The sequence below is a fragment of the Catharus ustulatus genome, chromosome Z (assembly GCF_009819885.2).
Source record: "Catharus ustulatus isolate bCatUst1 chromosome Z, bCatUst1.pri.v2, whole genome shotgun sequence".
Lineage (NCBI taxonomy): Eukaryota > Metazoa > Chordata > Aves > Passeriformes > Turdidae > Catharus > Catharus ustulatus.
Genome location: NC_046262.2, coordinates 7897753 through 7917771, shown reverse-complemented (window position 1 = coordinate 7917771; position 20019 = coordinate 7897753). Strand labels below are relative to the sequence as shown.

Genomic DNA, 20019 nt, shown 5'->3' with positions numbered 1-20019 from the left:
TGCGACTCCTTAATCAGCTTGTCACTCTGGTGTGGCCTTATGCTGAAATGGATCAAGGGAGCTAGTCTGTCTGAAAAATAATGTGTTTCTTAGTCTGGATGGTTTTCTGAGTAGATCTGTTCTCTGCCATGTCTTGCTATGTACATTTTTTTCTTGCTGGGATAAAGAGGGGCAAGTTTGGTGGAGAAGGAGATAGTATGATACTGAAACTATTGTGGTCATTTTCATCTTTACACTCATATATTGCTGTATGTGTCAACATTTGCTGCAAGCATATAGAAAAAAAAAGTGAAAGAGTATACTTCCTTGATTACCAATTAATTTGTGCTTCTTTCTCTCTCTTGTCTGAATCCTAAGCAGATCTGTAAAATGCAGATTATTTTATTCAGTGTATTAGTTTACTTTGACATAATAGTTATGCACTTTGTTGTAATTGTGGTCATGCTAGCTCTTATTTTCTTGTGATGGCAATTTAGATATTTTAACATGTCTGACTTCTACTACCAGCTTATGGAAGTGACGGGGAAAAGCCAGGATGAATGCATAGTGGCACTACATGATTGTAATGGGGATGTAAACAGAGCAATCAACATACTGCTGGAAGGAAGTTCAGACACGGTAAGGTTTTACTTCCATGTTTAACTACTCCTTTTGTTTGCTAGCAGGACATTAGAAAAGTAATGTTTCAGAAGCTTTCAATTTCCATGTCTCTGTCCAATTTCTTTTGGAGGAAATGGGAACTTGGGAAGCTTCTCTACTGCATGCATGCCTTGGAGAAGGCTGAATCTGGAAAATGTGGGTGTTGATCTATTGCAGAGTTCCTATGCTTTCATTTATATGCAGCAGTTTTAACTCTGCAGCAGAACTCAGTGCTCCTTCAGACACAGGCCTGTTTCTTGCTGCAGGTTTTGTAGTGTAGATCCTCCACAACCCTGAGGCATGAGACCATCACAAAGGTCAATCTTTGTAAACCTAAGGGCAGGCAGATATTTTAAGTTCTGTAGGTGTGGGTTGCTGATATTGAAGGTGGAGGAGGTGTTCACATCTGCAAGTTGCCTTGATAATGCTACTTATAGCTGGAAAGGATGCAGCAAGTAGTTACTCGTTTAACTGTGTTGCTTATTTGCATGACTTAATTGGAAAACAGGAAGAGGAGACTAAACTATGTGTATACAACAACAAATAATGTAGCTTAAAAAGTTGCACAGTGAAACTTTTTATCCCAAGAGATACTAAGTGTATTGCTGCAGCTGAAATTTTTGTTGGAGGGATTTCTTACAGTTTGTCCTTAAATTAGATTCTATGTCATCTAAGTTGGAAAAGTAACCTGGATTTCCTTTCTTGATGCTGAACCCTTAGTATTTCCTGTGATTTGTCAGGATGTGTACTCTGGCTTATTGTTAATGAGGAAACTCACCCCTCACACACCCTAAATCTTGGACACACACTGTTCTGACTGAGGGGACTTTTCTATCCCCTTTTCACTTTTTTATCAGAGTTGAGGTTTTCTTAACATAGAAGTATATGATATTGACAAGCTGGGAGTAGAAGAGAGCATTTCAGCTTAATTAAATCTGTCTGGGTAATGTGCTGTGTTCTCTCATACTTTCATACTTGCCATTTTTCAGTTGAAAGTAGTTTTCTGGTTGATAAAGAATATTAAATCTTTTCTTACTTTCTTGTTGTAACTGATTGTGACATGGAAAAAGCTTTCTCAACTCATTTATCAACTACAAGTGATACCACTATGTTCTTTAGACAAGTCCTTCTTAACCCAGTGCTCTCTGTAGACAAAATGCAACTTAGAAACAAATACAGAGGACTTGAAGGAGTCAAGGAGGAAGGAGTCTTAATTGTTGGGTGTGAGGAAATTTATTCTTTTTGAAACTTTGTGGGTCTTCAGTTGAAAGGATTTGTTTTATGACCATTATACTTGGGAACAGTTTAACTATGGATTTGATGTGAAGTTTTAAGCTGAGGTACTACAAATTTGATGCACTTGAAGTTTTTTTAAACTTCATTCAAAAGATCTGTCCATTCAACTGAAGGACGTAGAAGAGCACGGGGGTAATAGCTAAAATGTGTATTTATAGTTTCTTTGGTATTCAGCCAGTTTTGTCTTAGTCTTTTTTCATTTGCTGTGATCTGCAAGCTGTATGTCACTTAGTCTCTGGAAAGACTTTTTTTTGCAGCAGTTGTAGCAGTCTGGCTTGGAGCAATTAGAGACTTGTGGATCAGTAGAGAAGGACATGGTTTTTTTTGCCTAAGACTTCTTGCAACCATTTTATACTCAGCTGTGTTTTTACTTAAAATCTTGGAAGACAGAACAGATTTTTATTCTTTCCTTGTAAGAACAGAACAACAAAAATTATTTTGTTACAGTTTTTCAAAAGTCAGGTCCACTACTGTCATTTGGATTGCCTCAGGCATTGTCAGCTGAAATTGTAATCAGTTACCTTCCTTTCAAAGAGAGATATCTTCAACAGTTTGTGATGGTTCTGCATGCTCAGAGGTAGCGGCATCCTTTATCTTAAAGGACATGCCTGACTTCTCAAGGCTTTCCTCAGAATTGTATTCTGGGAAAGCAAGGATCTGATGCTTTCATAGTCATCTTTTTACTGATCCTTCCTAAGTTATTTTAAATCTCACTCAGGAGAGGCTGCTTCCTCTTCAGCTTTGCAGCCTTATCCAGTTTTGGGTGTTTCCTGAAATGGTCAGATGTTTTGGCAACAAACCCATTAGTGAATTAGTGCATTCTGAACTCTTCAGACTTGGCTTTTCAGTTGTCTGTGCAGGTATTTTTCCACCTCTGAGGTTTATGAAACATTAGGAGTGTTTAAGTGCTGTTACACTGGCTGTGTAACTGTAGGTGAAACCATGTGGTATTTACTGGAGGAAGCAGCTTTCTGCCTCACAAGTGAGGTGGTGGTAGTGAATCTGTTTAGTTTTGTACCTTTGATCAGCACTGGCCGAGGTTTCCCAAAGTTGGTCTAGTCTTCTGTACTGGAGGTGGAACTCAAGTGATTTCAGCCTTCTTGTCATGCCATGCCAAAAAATGAAAGAGTAACCATTCTCTTTGTTCTTATTCTCTCAAATGAGACTCTGTAGCACTGTGTACTGCTTTGTTACCTGCTTTCTTCATAGCAGTGGCTTCCTAACCAGCTTGAGCTAGCTGATCATGGCCTGGCTCCTCAGGGCTGCTGAGTTGCTGTTGGTGTAATTTAGAGATAAGACAGGACTTAAAATTACTGATGGACAACCCTTTTTGTTTGATGCAGGTGCCTTTCAGATGTCATACTTCGTGTATGTATGTGCAAATATTCTGATATTAAATATCTTACCTGAGCTGTATGCTCCTAGAAATGGGGACATACATGTAAACCTCTCTGCCATCTTAATGGTTTGCAAATAATGGCTTTTCTTCTTACTTGCTTTGCAGCTTTGGCTCAATAGACTAACCATGTAATTGCATAATATGAGTTGCTGAGCTATTCTTGGCCAGTGTTTAGTAATTTTATTTTCAGCTCCTACAGATACTCATTTGGAGCTGATAGCATCCTTGAATTTATTTTAAAGATTGAGTTTAATATTAAAACAGAAGCCTGATGTTTGGACCTTGGTCCCATGTCTTATTTAGACAGTTTTTCCTGTGTTTTGCTATGTTTGATGGTCTATAGCTGTTAAGAGTGGATGGTCTGGGATATCATCATCAGTTTTACCAAGCTGTTGTTTTGCCATTCTGTCTTCTGGGGCTTAAATTCTGGTATGCCTGGATGAAAGTTTTTCTTTTGTTCGATGAAGGGGCTTTTTCTTTTCATTTCCCTTGGAGAGAAAGATAGCTTTGTTCATGCTCCCTTGCTAGATTTATTGATACATTTGAGAGGAAAACTGTTGCTTGCTTTGCAGCTGTTCTGTGTTAGGATAGTATCCAGTCTTTCTTAAACTAGTAAAAGTCCATTGTAGCCAGATATATTTGGGATTCTCATATTCCCTAAAACAATCAAACTTTAAAAAATGCATCTTTCGCATCTCTTTGCGGAAATACAGCCCATGTTTCCATTTATATCAGTGTAGTTTGTATATGTGACATTATGTGAAAGCCTGCATTTTTTTCCATGAACTGGAGGGATGTGGGGTGGAAAGTGTGCATTGAGAGGTGTCTCATCCTTTTTAACTAATCTAATTCTATTTTACCCAAATAGACTTCTTGGGAGACTGTAGGGGGAAAGAAGAAAAGCCTTGGAAAGGAAGGTTCAGAAAACAAAGAGAACAGAGAGAAACGAGGGGACAGAGAAGTGAGTCGTGGACGGGGAAGTTCCAACAGACGGGGAAGAGGAGGCAGCCGTGGACGAGAGTGTACGTATAGGGATTAATTTTTTAAAGATTGAGATGCTTTTCTTGCAGCTGGAACTGACTGAACTAAGAGCAAGTGCTTAATGGAGCCAAGTCCGTCTGACTATAGCTCAGTGTTGAAGGGATCATAACTTGTTTGTCCACAGGTATGCTTCATCTGCTTATGTGGCTTGGTTTTGGGATGGCTTGTACTTGTTCAGAGACACTCGATTTAATATAACTCTCTGTTCTTGTTTGATGAATTGATCTTGTACAAATACCTGTTCGTCATCTAAGTTCTAGAATTGACTCATTGTAAGACTGCTTGAGAGCAAGTATGTCACTGCACAGCTGATACACTTTTTTGTTTCTTTTAATGAAAAAATTATCCAGCTTTGACTCCATCTCCTTTTATGAGTGGGAGAACCTGAAGATGTTCTCATCTTCTCATAAGGGGAATGAAAACACTGGGATGATTATTAATCTCTAAATATATTTCTCACATAAATCAACCAAAGGTGAGTTTCTGCAACAGAGAAAATTCATTGTTAGTTGAAACATTTAAAGCTTTGCTGCAGTTGCAATAATACATTGTGCAAAAGCAAACTGATGTTTCCAAGTTAGATAGTCACAATAGATCGTGGATACATGTTGCTTTTTTTAGCCATGTTTTGTCAGCATTCTGAAAGCTGTGCGGATTGTCTGTAATGGCTGTTTGCCATGCTGATAGATGAGAAAAGAAATCAGAATTGATACGATATGTTTAGCTTTCCAGTTTTAAGCAGGAAAAATATTTACAATATTAGTCAACTCATCTTATTCATAATTGGAAGATATTCAACGTTGTGAATTTTTGTAGGATAAAGTCAAGATGAAAAAATGTTAATAAAATGTGGAGCTAGATTTAGAGAAGTATAAATTAGATCCATACAAATGAAAGCAAAGGGCAATTATTTTTTACCAGCAAGAGATGCTGCTTGTCTCTTTTTGTAAACTGGAATTAATGACCTTTCAGATGGTTACCAAATCTTGGTATTTTCTTTCCAACTTTATGTCCAAGCATTGTTGGTTTTATTGTTGCCATTAGGAGAAATGCAGTACAAACTCTCAGCTATGAGTGTTTCAAGAGGCCAGTTCTTTCTTTTTCTCCTTCAAGTAGCCAGCCATTTCAAAGCACCTGGTCTGCGTTTCCCACAAAACAGGTTGCAGAGCTTTTCTAGTGCCTTACCTTCATCCAGTCATCATCTCTCTGCTTTAAATACAGAGGAGAAATCTGTTTCCAGGCTTGTACAGGGATGCAGTGTGGGCAGACAGGAGAAGAATTGGTGTTGCTGGGTATCCTTTATTTTTTTCATGGTTTTCAACCAGTATATTGTCTAGGAAACACAGAATGAGGCAACTGTATTTCTGATCTCATTAAATACTGTAGGCTGTAAAAAACATGGCCCTTGTGCAGGTTTGTCTCCTGAGGGAATTTTCTTTCTTATATTTTGCTTCCTAATTGTCCAGTACAAAGGAAACATAACTTACTTTTAGTGGGGCCTCAAAGAAGAGAGGCAATTGAGATCTGTTGATGGTTCACTTGAAAATTATGCCTTTGTTTTTTGAGGGGTTCAGGTTAAGCAAATGACTGTATTGTCTCATATATGAGTCTAAAGTTTCTCTTAAGCTGTCCTCTCTCCACAGTTAGAGCTGAAGAGAATGGAGTGGACAGCAGTCAAAGAGACAAGCCTTCAGACCGTGGGAAACGTGGCCGTGGGAGAGGTGAGATGGTGGCCTTGGTGTGGTACTGGCGCTCCTTTCATGTCCTATTTGTTTCTTTAAATGCTACTTCTTAAGCATTTTTTGTTTATCCTTTGATTCCATATGCACGTCAACCACCTTGCACTTGGGTACATTCCAGTCCCTTACCTTTTATCATTTCTTGTTCTTGGAACAACTTAAAAAAAATTGCGGAGCTCACTTGTATGTTGATTTCCAATGTGGCAGGCTGCTGTACACTAGCTATGGAGAGCTGTTTTCCCAGACTGACTCATGCCAGGCTCCTGTGAGTGGGAGTGTGTGGAGTTCCTCAGAATGTACCTTGGCAGCAGGGGAGCACAAGATTCCATCTGTATGGCTCTTGCGAAAGAATTTGATGCGTACTTGTACCATTTCTTTGGGGTGGCTCTGGTTGTCAGGCTTGCCTTCTGCATTTGCTAGCCAATCAGAGAAAGAACAAGCCACCTTAGAGACATTTTGCTATGAAAAGCAATTTGGCATGGAAGAGTTGATGAGAACCATGGAGGAGTACCATGGAGTCTTAGGTACAGCACCAATCCTGTCCTTTGGAAAAGGTGGGATAATGGATTGGATGTGGAATCGAGTGATGTGTATTCAGTTTGGATTTTCACTGGTTGGGTACAAAGAGGCTTGCCAGTCAGAGGGAATGAAAATGAGTGCGTGCAGTACTGCCTGTGAATTGGCAGAAACCCAATGGTGTGTGCAGAGAAGTAGCTCTGCAGGGCAAGGTGTGGTATAGTTCACAGCTACAATTATTGGTACATTAACACAAAGTTTACATTTTCAGCAGTTAGAATATAAGTCTTGCAGTCATTAGTTTTATAAAATAATCCTTTATATTCAAATAAAAATATAAAAGTAAGACTTTGAGAAAATGGTTCCATGAAACTTAGAGATTAATTTCAAATGCAGGTTATTTGTGCTTTAACCTTACAAACCATAAACTGCTTTTGTTGTCAGAACTGTAGTTTTTTAGATGAATATCATATATCTCAAACTTCATCATCAGGTCAAACTGATCAGTTTAACTGAAGAAATAGGAACTTCAAAGAGTTTCTGTTAGCTGGCTTCATGTAGATAGTATTACTATATATCTCTACCAAATATTTTAGGTTATAATGTAAGCAAAATATATTAATGATGTCAGTGGTAAACGTGTTAGCCAACTACAGGAACATTATATTACAAGTGTGTGTATGGCAGGAAATATCTGATTAATTTTACAGTGCAAACCCTTGAAATCTGCAGGGAGTTTTAGAAATCTGTGTAATTCAGTCCTTGTAATTTCAGGGATACATGACCTTATTTCTTTGGATATTAACAGAAATAATAATAAAAAGCTTCCTGTCATTTCTTTTTGTAGGCTTTCTTTTCTGTTACCCAGAACAGTCAAATGAGATAACATACTTCAACTGAAAGTAAACAGATTGCTGGTAATCGCCACAGAACCCAGTTTTAGAAGTATTTCATGCAGTGTGTGTGTGTGTAGAAATCTAGACACTGGATATGAAATAAGTCAGCTAATTATCTGAGCAGTACACTGTCTCTGTATTTTAAGCTACCTTCTCAGGCAGGAGTTATCTTACTGACTACCTCCTAGGAGATTTGCTCGACCATCATATGTATTACTGCTTCACTGTACGAAAACGTGATTTTAAGAAATGATAAGCAACTGAAAGCAGCAAAAATGAGATTGACACAGAGGTGATAGTATTCTGCTTACCGAGGGGAAAAAAACCCTAATCCTGAGTATTTGATATTTGGTGTATAAGGCACTAGCTTTATCTGGCAGTAGATCTTCCGTTAATGACCGTGTCACGTTCCTCATAACTTTATAGGATAGTAGGTAAACAGAGTGCAATCACCACTGTGTGCTGATATACAGGGCGTTGGGGAGTTGAAGCATATACAAATTGACTGATTAACAGAATGCAAAGATGTATCACAGTACTTGTAACAGGACTAATAGCTCTAGCTCCAATTGCTCTCAGATAAATCTTTACTTGTTAAACTAAGGGTGTAAACTTTGTATTGAAGTCAGGGAATATCTTGTTTTAAGATACCTTCTCATCTGTGCATCTTTTCAGAACTCAAATTTCTTGCATGAGCTTAATTTAAATGTCAAAAATACTGTAATGGTGATGAGTAGTAATTGCATTAAAGTGATTATATTTGTCAGTATAGCAAGGACTTGCAACTGTCTAGAATATACTCTCCTGAACAAATTGTGGAGGCAGATGGGTATGTCTTTAGGACTGTCAGCTATAGAAATATTTTCTCATTTGTGTTTTAATCAGCTGTAATGTTGTATACAAATTGACAAACTTTACAAACACAGGTTGTTTTTATGCTACTGGTTTTTAGTGTTCTTGCATCTTCAATTTTAAGTGCCTGTCTGATTGTCCCCATGTCTCTACTTCATATTAAAAAGGATGCGGAAAAAAGGGGTGTAGAACTAGAAAAGGCTTTGGAAGGTACTGGGAAATCTGCAGTTATGGGGTGTGAGGAAAAAGTAGTCTAATATTTTTCTGCTTGTGAGATAGGACTGAGTATTGTGTGGTAGAGATCTATTAGACTTCTGTGGGGACATCAATTGATCATGCCAAGCAAGTATGCAAAAGAGATTATATTAAATGAGATGGGCAGGTTACAGCTTCAAGATGAACTTAAGGAGTTAGTTCTTCATATATGTAGTGAACCTGAGAAACTCCTTTCAGTAAGATGATGTGGTGCAGAAAATGAACACCTAAGAAGACTTGGCAATGTCATCCTTAAAATAACCACAGGCAAGAAAAAGAAAAACCACTAAAGATTTTGTTGTGTAAATTATCTTTGACTAAGGAAGTCAAAGCCACAAATAGTCAAAGACCAGGAAAGCATCCAAAGAAACTGCACAGTGGTTTCAGTTCGTGTGCTCTTCCCTAGGTATCTAATTGACTATAGCTTATAAAGGAATAACAGGTAGGTGGGCTTTTGGATTTGATTCAGTACAGAAATTATTACAGACTCCTGTATAGTAATTCTGCTAGTTTGTAAAGACAAGATAGATTTCTTGCTTACGCTTCTGTTTATCTCTTTGCTTCATTATTCTGATGCAACATGAGCATGTCATAAATGTGGGTTCTGACAGGAATCTTTTTTGTATGAAATAGATATAAAAATGAAAGAAAAAATGCTGTGTTTTAATTCCAACTTTTGTTTTGTCTACTGGCTATATGGGAAAATAAAACACCTTTTCCTTTTCATAGATATCTTATTATGGTCCAGTTTGTATTCTTTATCTCTTTTCCTCATTTTTAACATAAAAAATATGGTGTCCTTGAGCAAATTGAGTTTCTGTATCCAGAATTGTATGTATAAACGTTCCCTTGGTTTAAAAGCGTATCTCAGTCGGCACAGGGTATATCTTGGAGTTTGTTTGCCAGAACTAAGGAGGATGTTGTTTTTTTCTAAAACATGAATATGGAGCAGACCTTCTGGAATTCAAAATTTGAAGTTTGTTTAGTTTTGCTGTGGCTCGTTCTGCATTAGTTAAGAAACTCTGTCATTGTACATTTTTCTTTTTTTGGGATGATCGTAGTTTAGTCGTAAGAAGTCACCTATTTTCTTTTAAGTATAATTTTAGAGTTGAAAGTTTTCAGCATTACTTGTAAAAATGCTTTCTAGAGTAAATGCAGAATATAAAACTGACTAATTGCTTCTAGCTTTATGGTGACTAATAAAGACAAAAATAACCTGAATTATTAAATCCAACTTTGGTGTTTGTTTTTGTAGTATGGAGTACCTAGAATACAAAGTTTCTGTACTAAGCCTCCTTACCTCTTAAGACTTACAAACTTGGTTCTGCTGGGAGGATGGCTGGTTCTGCACTGCCGGAGCAGAGATCAGGGCAATTCAGTTACTTTGTAGTCAGAGATAGTGGTGCCTGCCCTTACAGTGTGCATTTCCTTTATCTTGCAGCTGTGCTTCAGGCCATTTCTTAACCTTGAAGTAACTTCCTCTAGTTTTGACCCGGAGTGAAAATCTGAGTTTTGAAATAAAGCACCTGTGTCTACAAGTCTACAAGCTCAGCAGACTTGATTTTCTGCAGAATAGGTTATTAATTTAATGGGCTAGTCCCATCTGAGTCATGCTTCTACATACCTTTCTCATGCTACCATGAAGCGTGCTTTTGCTTTGGGGGAAGAAGTGTTGTGAATGTGGAGAGCAATTCTTGACGTACATGGATGGTACCACAGTGGGGAATTGATTATGTCATGAGTATTTTGAACTCCTAGTGAGTTTTAGTGAAAACAAAAAGACTTGCCTTCTGACTGGGTTGGGTGTAAGTATTGACCTTTCTAGAATTCATTCAGGAGAAGAAAAATACAAAGAGTAAGGCAGCATGTAACAATAGTAGGAGACTCCTGTGAGAGGCACAGAGGCACCCTTGGTGACATGTTGTGCAGTTGAGAGAGGTGTGCTGCTTACCAGGGGGTCTTATCAGGAATGTCACTGAGACAGGCTTGTTGCAGTCCACTTACTGTTACTACTTCCTGCTCTTTTTTTGTGTGGGCATCAGTGGTACAGCCAGGAGCAGTCTGCATGGAATCAAGAGGGATTACAGAGCCCTAGGTGTGGCCATGAGGTGCTCTGGTGTGGGTAGTTTGTGCAGGTAGTTTTTCATCCATCCTCCCAGTCATAAACAAAGGGGGTTGAAAGGGCCACTTTTATTTGGAGGATCATCAGGTGGTTATAGGCCTTGTGCCACAGCAAGGGATTTGATTCTTAGACCAGGAGACTTGCTTTGAGAAACCTGGTCTTCTGGGGACTGATGGCTTCCATCTGTCAGGGAAGGGAACAAGCATCTTTGGTCATAATGGCTTCATGAAGGGCAAATCGCACCTGACCAGTCCGTTGTCCTTCTGTGGTGGAGTGATCACAACAGTTAAAATGGAAAGGCTGGCATCATCTATCTAGACTTCTGTAAGGCCTTTGACATCTCTGCATTGAAAAGAGAGGGATTTGAAAGGTGAGCTATTTGGTGGATAAAGAATTGGCCAGATGGATGCATCCAGTTAATTGCAGTCAATGGTTCTATTTCCACATGGAGGCTGGTGACAGGTGGTCTCCCTCAGGGCTCTGTCTTGAAACCAGTGCTCTTTAATATCTTCATCACTGAGATAGTGAAATCGAGTGCACCCTCAGCAAATTTTCCAGGGATATTAAGCTGAGAAGTGCAGTTGACATGCCTGAAGGATGGGGATCTCATCTGAAGGGGCCTAGATAAGCTTGAGGAGTGAGCCCATGAGAATCTCAAAAGGTTTAAGCAGATCTTTAAATTCAAGATGCTGCACTCAGGTCAGAGCAATCCCAGGCATAAATACAGACTGGGAGGAAGAATTCCTGAACTCCTTGAGAGGAGCCCTGCAGAGAAGGACTCGTGTGCTTGCAGCTTAGGAAGCAAACTGACTTGTGGTGCGGGTGAGGAATGTAAAGGTTAAGGGCAGCCTGGGCTGCAGTGACCACGAAATGGTGGAGATTGAGATCTTCGGGCAGTGATGAGGACACCCAGCAAGCTCACTGCCATGGCCTTCAGGAAAGTAGACTTTGACCTCTTCAAGGATCTGCTTGGTAAAGTGCCATGGGATAGAGCCCCAGAGGGAAGAGGGGCCCGGGAAAGCTTATTAGTATTTAAGGATTCCTTCATCCAAGCTTGGGAGCAATGCATCCCAACCAAAACAAAGACAAAACTACCCCAACTGCATGGATGAAAAGGACCTCCTGGACAAACTCAAACACAAAAAGGAACCCCAGAGAAGGAGGAAGCAAATAAATGTAACCTGGGAGGAAAAGACAGGTGAGATTATCTGAGCAGACAGGGTTCTGGTTCAGGGAATGCTGAAGTTGTATTTTTGGTGATAAAAGGTAGACAAGGGAAAATGTGAGCCGTCTATGTAAGAAAACAGGACACCTGGCTAGCCAGGACATGGAGAAGTCAGAGGTACTTGATGACATTTTTGCCTTGGTCTTTTCCCACACTATTTCCAGCCATATGAATTACAGAAGGTAAAGACAGGGGCTGGGAGAATGAATAATCATCCACTGTAGGAGAGGATCAGATTTGAGACTCCTTGAGAAATCTGCAGGTGCACATGTCTCTGGGGCTTGCCAAGATACATCTGTGAGTCCTCAGAGAACTGGAAGAAGAAGTGGCTGAGCCACCATCCATCATATTTTGAGCTTCCACTGATGAAAAAAAGAGAAGCATAATCTCAATTTCAAAAGGGGAAGGAAGGCAGACCTGTGGAATTAGAGGTCTAGAATTCACATCTGTGCCTGACAAGATCCTGGAGCAGATCCTTCAGGAAGCTGAGTTAAGGGACTTGGAAAGTATTAGGTGATAGGTGACAGGCAAACTAACTGTCACAAACAAAAGAGGCAGGCAACATGGTTGCTGTAGACAGTGAGGTTTTTTGGTGGCTTGGTGTAAAGGTTTTCTGACACTTATCAAGGTGGGATCTGGTTTGGAGAGCTGATGCAAAGGTGAACAAATGCTATCTCCTGGTAGTTGTTTGGTGTTCACTCACTAGAAAGTCCAAAACTGTCATTGCACTAAAGAGCCGAGCTTGCGATCACTGGTGAAAACTGCAATTGTAGTAGTTCTAATTTAGATGCATTTAAATTACTGTGGGATAGCATGCTCAGTATTTGGGTTCCTGCTGTGAATTCTGAAAGCTCACTGTCTTTTTAGTCACTATTAAAAGCATAAAGATTTTGTAGATATCCTGTGAGAATTTGCAGTTGTTTTGTGACTTTCTTAAAAGGCTGTACCTTCTGTTTTGATGCCATTTTAAAATTTTGACATCTGGGAGAAGTAGCTTACTTTGTGTGAGAATTTAAGGATATACTGGTGGTTTGGTTGTGTCAAAGAGAATATTAGCTCTTTCCCCTGGCATCTTGCGCTAGTGACTATGATGTATGAGATCCTCTGTCTTGAGTTAAGTGGTATTGCAGTGGTGAGCATTCACTGTCCCATAAATCTTTGTGAATTTTCTAATTTTGAATTTAGTGTTTTGGTTTGGTACTCCCTTCTGCCTTCATTAGAAGGGGTTTTTTGCATTTGTTGATAAAACTTAATTCCAATTTTGACAGAAAGCATAGACACAGCATTAAGAAGTTAAAGTAATCCACTTGAAATTCAAGGTCAGGATTATCTTTCAAAGTGATCTGGTATAAAAAATATCTTGTTGGCTAAGAATATGCATGAAACTTCAGTAACAACGTTTTTTCTTTTTTACAATTTCTAAAACTTGCTTATTGATGTTTTTGTCAGTAGTTTATTGTGCCTGTTATGGGAACGTATCTTATGTATGCCTGGCTTGCTAAAACATCACCTTCTCTTTTGTGTGCTAAGGTTGTTCCTTCCGGATTTTGCGCTTAGGATCGCGGGGTGACTTACCTCCTCTTCTAAAATCTATTTCTTCTTTCATGACAACTATTTCACTTATCTCTCTGTACCTAATGTCTGTCTCACTCAAACTCTTTCTGGTTGACTGGGTTTTGTGTTTTGCAGTTTCCACTTGGACTTGTACCTCAGGCTGTCAGAAAACTGTTGATCTTGCTTCTGCACAATTTCCTTAAATGGTGTTTAATGCTCTATTGATAGTGATTGAAAGTAATTTTATTACATGATGGCCCCTACCATGTCCCCAGGTAAACTTGTGTAGCTGGTTCTTCTCTTAAAAAAAACAACTTACTGGACAGAAAGGTAATCCAGAGTACTCTGTCTTTGGCAGAGGACAGCAGTAGAGTAGGCTGAGCAACAAGGTTCAGTGGCCAGCTGGGAGGGAGTTGGGTACAGTGGGGTTTGGGGCACTGTTTATGGCAGAGAGCACATGGGCTTGGTGAGGAAGTGTGGCAAATGCCAGTTTGCAGCAGTTGTTGCTTCTTTCCTAAACCTCTGTCTGTTTTCTCTCCAACCAGTTGTGAAAAGACCAAAAAGGGGAAAATAACAGAGGTAACAGCGGGTCAGTGCCAGAGTTAAGCTATTCTATGTTCTTGTTCCAACAAAATGCTGTGTGTTGCTGTATAGGAATCTTTCCTCTACTTTGATGCTTCTAAGAAGTCTTGAAAAAGTAGGTCCAGAAATGTCTTTTAACACTTCAACAGTGAACTGGAAGAATTAGTGATGAGAGCAGGCAACAGAAAGTCATTAAAGTAGTGTTAAACTGGTGTTACCTTGTCCTGGAGATACTGCTCTTTGTCAGTTTGGATGCCTTTGAACAACCTGTCAGGGGTAATTCTGATCTATGGACATCTGTGTTTTGGTGATTTAAAATTATAATTTGTGTGCTCTAGTAAATTTGCAGTTACTTAGTGACTTAAAATTATAAGAAGGAGGTTGAGTTATTTGATTTAGGTATTTTCCTATCAGCAACTGTGATGAAGGGTGAGACAGAAGAAATGTGTGATCAGACATTGGCAAAAGGATTGGAAGGTGGACAGGTAGTCTGTGTCAGAGAAGGAAGCAAATTGACTATTTCACCTTTTTCCTCACTAATAAGGAGTGGCAGAGAATTGCTTGAGCGATCAGGATACTCAGGGAGGTTGGGATTCTAGAGCATCTTAGGCAAAAATGAGACAGTAGAGACAAAATTCTGAACAATGTCAAATAAGTTGGCAATAGCAGTGTTTGGGATCAATCTTTAGGTAATTTCTTTTAATGACATTTGGAGCTACTTTGCGAGACACAGAAAAGACGGCAAAATTGCAGATCCTGCTGAAATGTGTGTTCTTAGATGAGTCAAGGCTTATTTGAGTGTGTTAGGGAAGCAAATTCTCTGTGGGAATTTGAGAAGTAAAAGACATTTAATTTCAACTATGGTAGTTTTGTTCAACTGTCGCATTCTTTAATGTGACAGATGAGTGACTGGTGGCTCCTCTGCTGTTGCTGTTAAATGGTGTTTTCTCTCCTAGGGATTGGACGTGGCAGAGGGAGAGGAACGGGGAGGTTTTCAACCCAAGGCATGGGGTAAGAAACATGCAGAGCACAGATTTTGGCAAGGCTCAAACTCAGTGGCAGTATTAATTGACAGTGTTGCCACTGTATGTATGGATATTGCTGTATGTTTGATAAACCAGTATGGATGCAAAAACTGAAAAATCTCTTAGATGATGAATGGAATTTTTTGTCGTAAATTAGTATTTGTAACTAGGCACACCTGTAGAATCCTAATATCTGAGTATATCTACTCGGTGTTTATATCTCAAACTTGGAGAGCCATACCTGCTGTCAATAGCAGCCTTTGAGTCTGGAAGTTGTGTGCTACATATAGTCTTAGGTAAATTTTAAACCAGATTTTTTCAGTGTAATTAGAACATGCAATGAATATATATGAAACTTGGAAGTAGCAATTCTGAACTTTTTTCTTCTTTTGAGGTTTCATGCTTTAGCTATTTGGACTCATATGGACCTTAAAATAGATGCAGAAGAAGTTACTCAGCAGCTCAAGAGTTTGCTCTCAATTTTGCTGGAATAACTTGGTTTATAGAAATGTAGCCTCCTCTACTTTCACTCAGAGTTTGCCTTTAATGACACTTCATGTAACATCAGTGATGTCATGATGAACTGGAGTCTTGTTCTACTTCTCTAATAATTCTTCTTGTTCATACTTGCAGATGATGAAATGAAAAGAGGTTTTTCTGCAGTAATGCTTTTTCACCTTTTATTTGCATCTGTGTATTTTGGCATTGGTGTCAGCAGAGCACTTTGAAATAATCTCAGTAGTGCTCTGAAAGGACATGATACTGGTCACTTATCAGTCAGCCACCTGCTGAAAAACTTACCAGTTGAGAGTGTCTTATCATTATATGTATAAACTAATGCTTTGTAACACTAGGAGGAATAGAGATGCTGTTAATTGATTTTTCAGGAATTAATTTAGTTCGGTTTCTTTACAGCAGTTTTGTTTACCAGTCTCTTCACTTTTTTCTCTTCTTCTCTTTTCTCCCTTTTTATCTGTCTGCTCATAAAAGAATATTTTTTTTTTTTTTGGGAACTATAATCTGTCAAGATAAGTTATGTGGAATTCAAGATGTTAAATCTGATACAACTTCAGCTAAAGATCATGACACTTGTGCTCACTGAATGACCCATGTGTTCTCTTCCATTTCTTAACTTTCAAAACTCTAGGACATTTAATCCTGCAGACTATACGGAGTCTTCTGTCACTGATGGCTTTGGGATAAAGTCAGAGATCTGGGAGACTGGTCAGAATGATGGAGATGATGGAACTGGTAAGATGCTTCAGGAGATGGAAGGATTGGAATGAAGACCTGTAGCAAATTTCAGCTAAAATAACGGTTCTGTTAGTGTTCATTTAACTTCTGGAAAACTTACGTACATCTCTTGTGATGCAGATATTAGGTGATTTTTAAGTTTAACTGCTGCTGATGTGCAGAGCCTGAGTGTCTCTCTGGTGAGAATGAAGGGAGGCATTTTGCAATTCTTTTATTGTAGTACTAGCAAACCCTTGAGAGACAAAGGAATTTGAAGAGTCACTGGAAGACCCTTATGTAAAGAACTGCTTAAATATCTTAATACTGCTTAAGATGTCATCTAATGTAGTTAAGGAGCATAAGTGCTCATAGAATTGATTTGGTCCACAGGCTTTAGACAACAGGGTGTGAATATCTAAGAAGAAAAAGAAAATAAAAAATTTACAAGTATGAATTCACTCAGTGACACTGGGATGACTTTGGAAGCCCCAGCTGCACGATGCAGAAATATAAGGATGTGAGTCTCTGGATGGAGGAGAATTCCAAGATCTGCAACTTTTGAAGAGAAAAATTATTAACTAAAGCACAAGTAGGCACTTGAATTGAAGCCAAAAAACCATCAACCTGTCTGAAGATTGAGGTAGATGTGTGGTTTTTTAATGAAGTTTCAAGTGAAAAGTACACACTTCCAGTTAAAGCTAAGAGACTGACGTAGTTTGGAAAGGAACCATATGGCAGTGGTCTCATGGTGATTCAGAAATGAGGAGGGTGGCCTGCTTATGTTTGATGGGAAAAATAGGATACCTTGCTGCTTCCTATGTTTTGTGACAGAGGAAGAAGGCGAAGGAAACCTTGTGTTAGAATGGCAAAAGTCCTGTATGTTTTTGTCCTCACTTGGGAGCTGTTGAATGGATTTCTTTTTAACTGCAGCAATCGGTAACTCTTCTCATCTCTTCATTTGTGAAGCCTGCTCAGGTCATTTTTCATCAGTTCCCGTGTCAAGTGTGGAAACCCATCCTGAAGGGCAGAGTGTGCTCTGTTGAGCTGTGCTGTGAACCACTTGAGATGCAGCTTTTTGAATGTCTTACAAGCCACTTTCTGCTTTCCAGAGAAGACAACAAAAGGCTCACAGTTTAAGGAGGCTTATTAAGCAGCTATCACTTTGATTGCCTTCTAAACCGGTGTGGAAGATTGACTTTGAGTGTATCAGTGGTTGTTAATGGGAGCATTCTTGCCAAATACAGTATCTCTCTAAGGAATTACTTTTTTAATTACTTGGTACTGTAGCACAAACAGAAATATGCTTTTTGTTCCCACTCACATTAGTTTTTCAAATAAGGAAGATACCTAGAGTCTTAAAAATTCCTCTGGGAATTCTTATGTTGTTGTTTTCTACCTGTGGGTAGGGTATGTTATCACAAGTGTTGCAAGAGCTAAATAAAATCTTCAAGAGGGGTACTAGGAGATTGGATGAGAGGTAGAGAATCACTGTTTTGTAACTACTGATTGCAGCTGTAAAGTGTAATCTACCTATGACTTGTGTTCCACTTTGGAAATGAACTCAAGTGTTTGAGACCCTCTCTGCTAACTCAGAGTAGCTTCCATGTGCCTCTGTTACATCAGCCTCTGTCCTGGTAGGCATCTCTTTAGTGTTCAGTAATGGAAGAAATCTACCTAGGAATAGGAGTAGCTTGTGTGGGTAAACAGATCCCTCTAACAGTATGAATGTGTCACTGTGAGAGGTGTGCTGCTGACAGAGTATTGGAAATTCGGCATTTTGGTGTGTGGAATTTCTGTTTGGATGCCAAGCACATTTTTGCTGTGCACATGTCGCCAACAACCACACTGGACTTCAATAACACAACCTAAGGCATGCATAGAAATTTGGGAAGCATTGTAGGAAGGTATGAGAAGGCATTTGGGAATTTTCCCTGGCCTTATTAGATGAATGAATCTTTGAGGTATGAATGAGTAGGTGTCATTGTGAGGCAGTTCCTGCAAAATTACTTGGTGGAAAAATTAAGTAGGCTAGGTAAATGTTCTTGCTGGGTGTTAAGCACTTTTTTGTTGCTAATCTTAATTTACTTTCAAATGAAAAAGGCACTATAAGTGACAAAACAGAAATGTCTCTAAAAAATGCTTTCTTTTATGGTATTACTTCTTTAGACAAACTCTAGGAATATCTGAAAGAAGGCCCTGGGCTGAAAGGAATCACTTCAGAAAGGACAGGCTTTAAAATTGATTCATCAGTTTTGTCCAAGTGCTTAGCACTTTCAGCCTTGTGATAGAAAGCATCTTGAGGGTTTTTAGTGGAAACTGCAGCTGGGGTGGTAATTTTACAGCAGAAGAGACTGCTGGGAAGGAACATGGAAGCAGTGCTAGGCAGGGACCGTGACGGACAAGGTATGGGGCTGGAAGTAGATTGCATGAAGTTGAGCATGATTTGACTTGTTAATCCCAAATATTAATTTTCACATTTTCTCCCTTAAATTTACAGTGCTATTTTGTTAGTTACAAATCAATGACCCAGTTAAGCTCCCAATGGGGAGCTATATGTGGGAACTCTATGTGTATGGAAAACTATAAAGCTTGCAGTGGCATTTTTGATGTCAGGTGAGAGTTTATACAGTGAGGACAGGAAAGAAATCCCTCTCTTTATTCCTCATTACCCAGTCTTATTTCTAATTTCATCTAAAAAGAAGATAAACTGTATTATCCCATGCTACTTGTAAAACTAGTATCTTTTCCTCTGCAGTTAATATTAAAGAGGAGATAACTGGGTAACTGCCTGGAGAAACAAGAGATCTTTGCTTATCAAAATGTTTTCTGGAGATGTCATACAAATATAAGCTCTTTGTGACATTGAGTTGTTTACTAAGTATTTCTTCCTTTCGCCAGCACCGGGGAAATGAATATTTTCATTAAAAGTAAATGCATTATTTGTTCCCAAAGTGTAGTTTCTGTCATGTGTACTCTGAAAGTGCCCTAGAACCTCATGCCCTGAATTGTTGCAGATGCCAGAGGCCTCATGGTAACTTGAAAAATGTTTCTAGGTGCACAATTGTGTAATCCAGTAGAAAAGCTATCTGGTTCTGTGAAGCTACGTTCTAGTGTTGGTTGAAATACAGACTGAAGGGCAAGTCTTCAATAGTTTGCAACATTTAAGTCTAATTGTATTCCGAATAATACAGCATTAGTTTTCCTGCATCCTAATTTATATAGAAATAATGTACAGATGAAAGTCAAAGAGAAGGGACAGATGAAGAGAAACAAAATTACCAATTCTCCTCCAAAAGGGAATAAACTTGAGCAGCATGATTCCTCTCTTACCTTTTTTGTAATGTACAGGGCAGTGGGAGAAAATGAGCGCAAATCACAGCAGTTCTCATACATAAATTATATTGGAGGTACTCACTTCTCAAATATGGTTGTAAAAATGGCCTCATGTTCTGGTAATTTACTCACGACTCTACTTTGAGTTTCATAAGTTTCATGGAAAAACTTCCTTTGTTGTCTTAGTTATGAACAGCCTTTAATTATTCTGAAACTAAGTAATGACAAAAAATAAAAAATAAATTATAGAATAACTTTCGAGAGGGGCAGTTACGTTCCTTGGAAGGTACAAGGAAGTTGGTGTTTGGGTTT

General features: G+C 38.9%; 1 protein-coding gene across 6 annotated transcripts in view; it reads left to right on the top strand.

The window, feature by feature from the left end:
• Window positions 1-20019, top strand: part of LOC117010848 (ubiquitin-associated protein 2-like) — a 65363-nt gene that overhangs the window by 26626 nt on the left and 18718 nt on the right. For all 6 annotated transcript variants that reach the window (XM_033085871.2, XM_033085872.2, XM_033085874.2 and 3 more), the window contains exons 4-8: window positions 508-618; window positions 4203-4356; window positions 6019-6096; window positions 15073-15127; window positions 16289-16392. In XM_033085871.2, the coding sequence (XP_032941762.1) occupies window positions 508-618; window positions 4203-4356; window positions 6019-6096; window positions 15073-15127; window positions 16289-16392 (502 nt within the window). The remainder of the gene's footprint in view (window positions 1-507; window positions 619-4202; window positions 4357-6018; window positions 6097-15072; window positions 15128-16288; window positions 16393-20019) is intronic.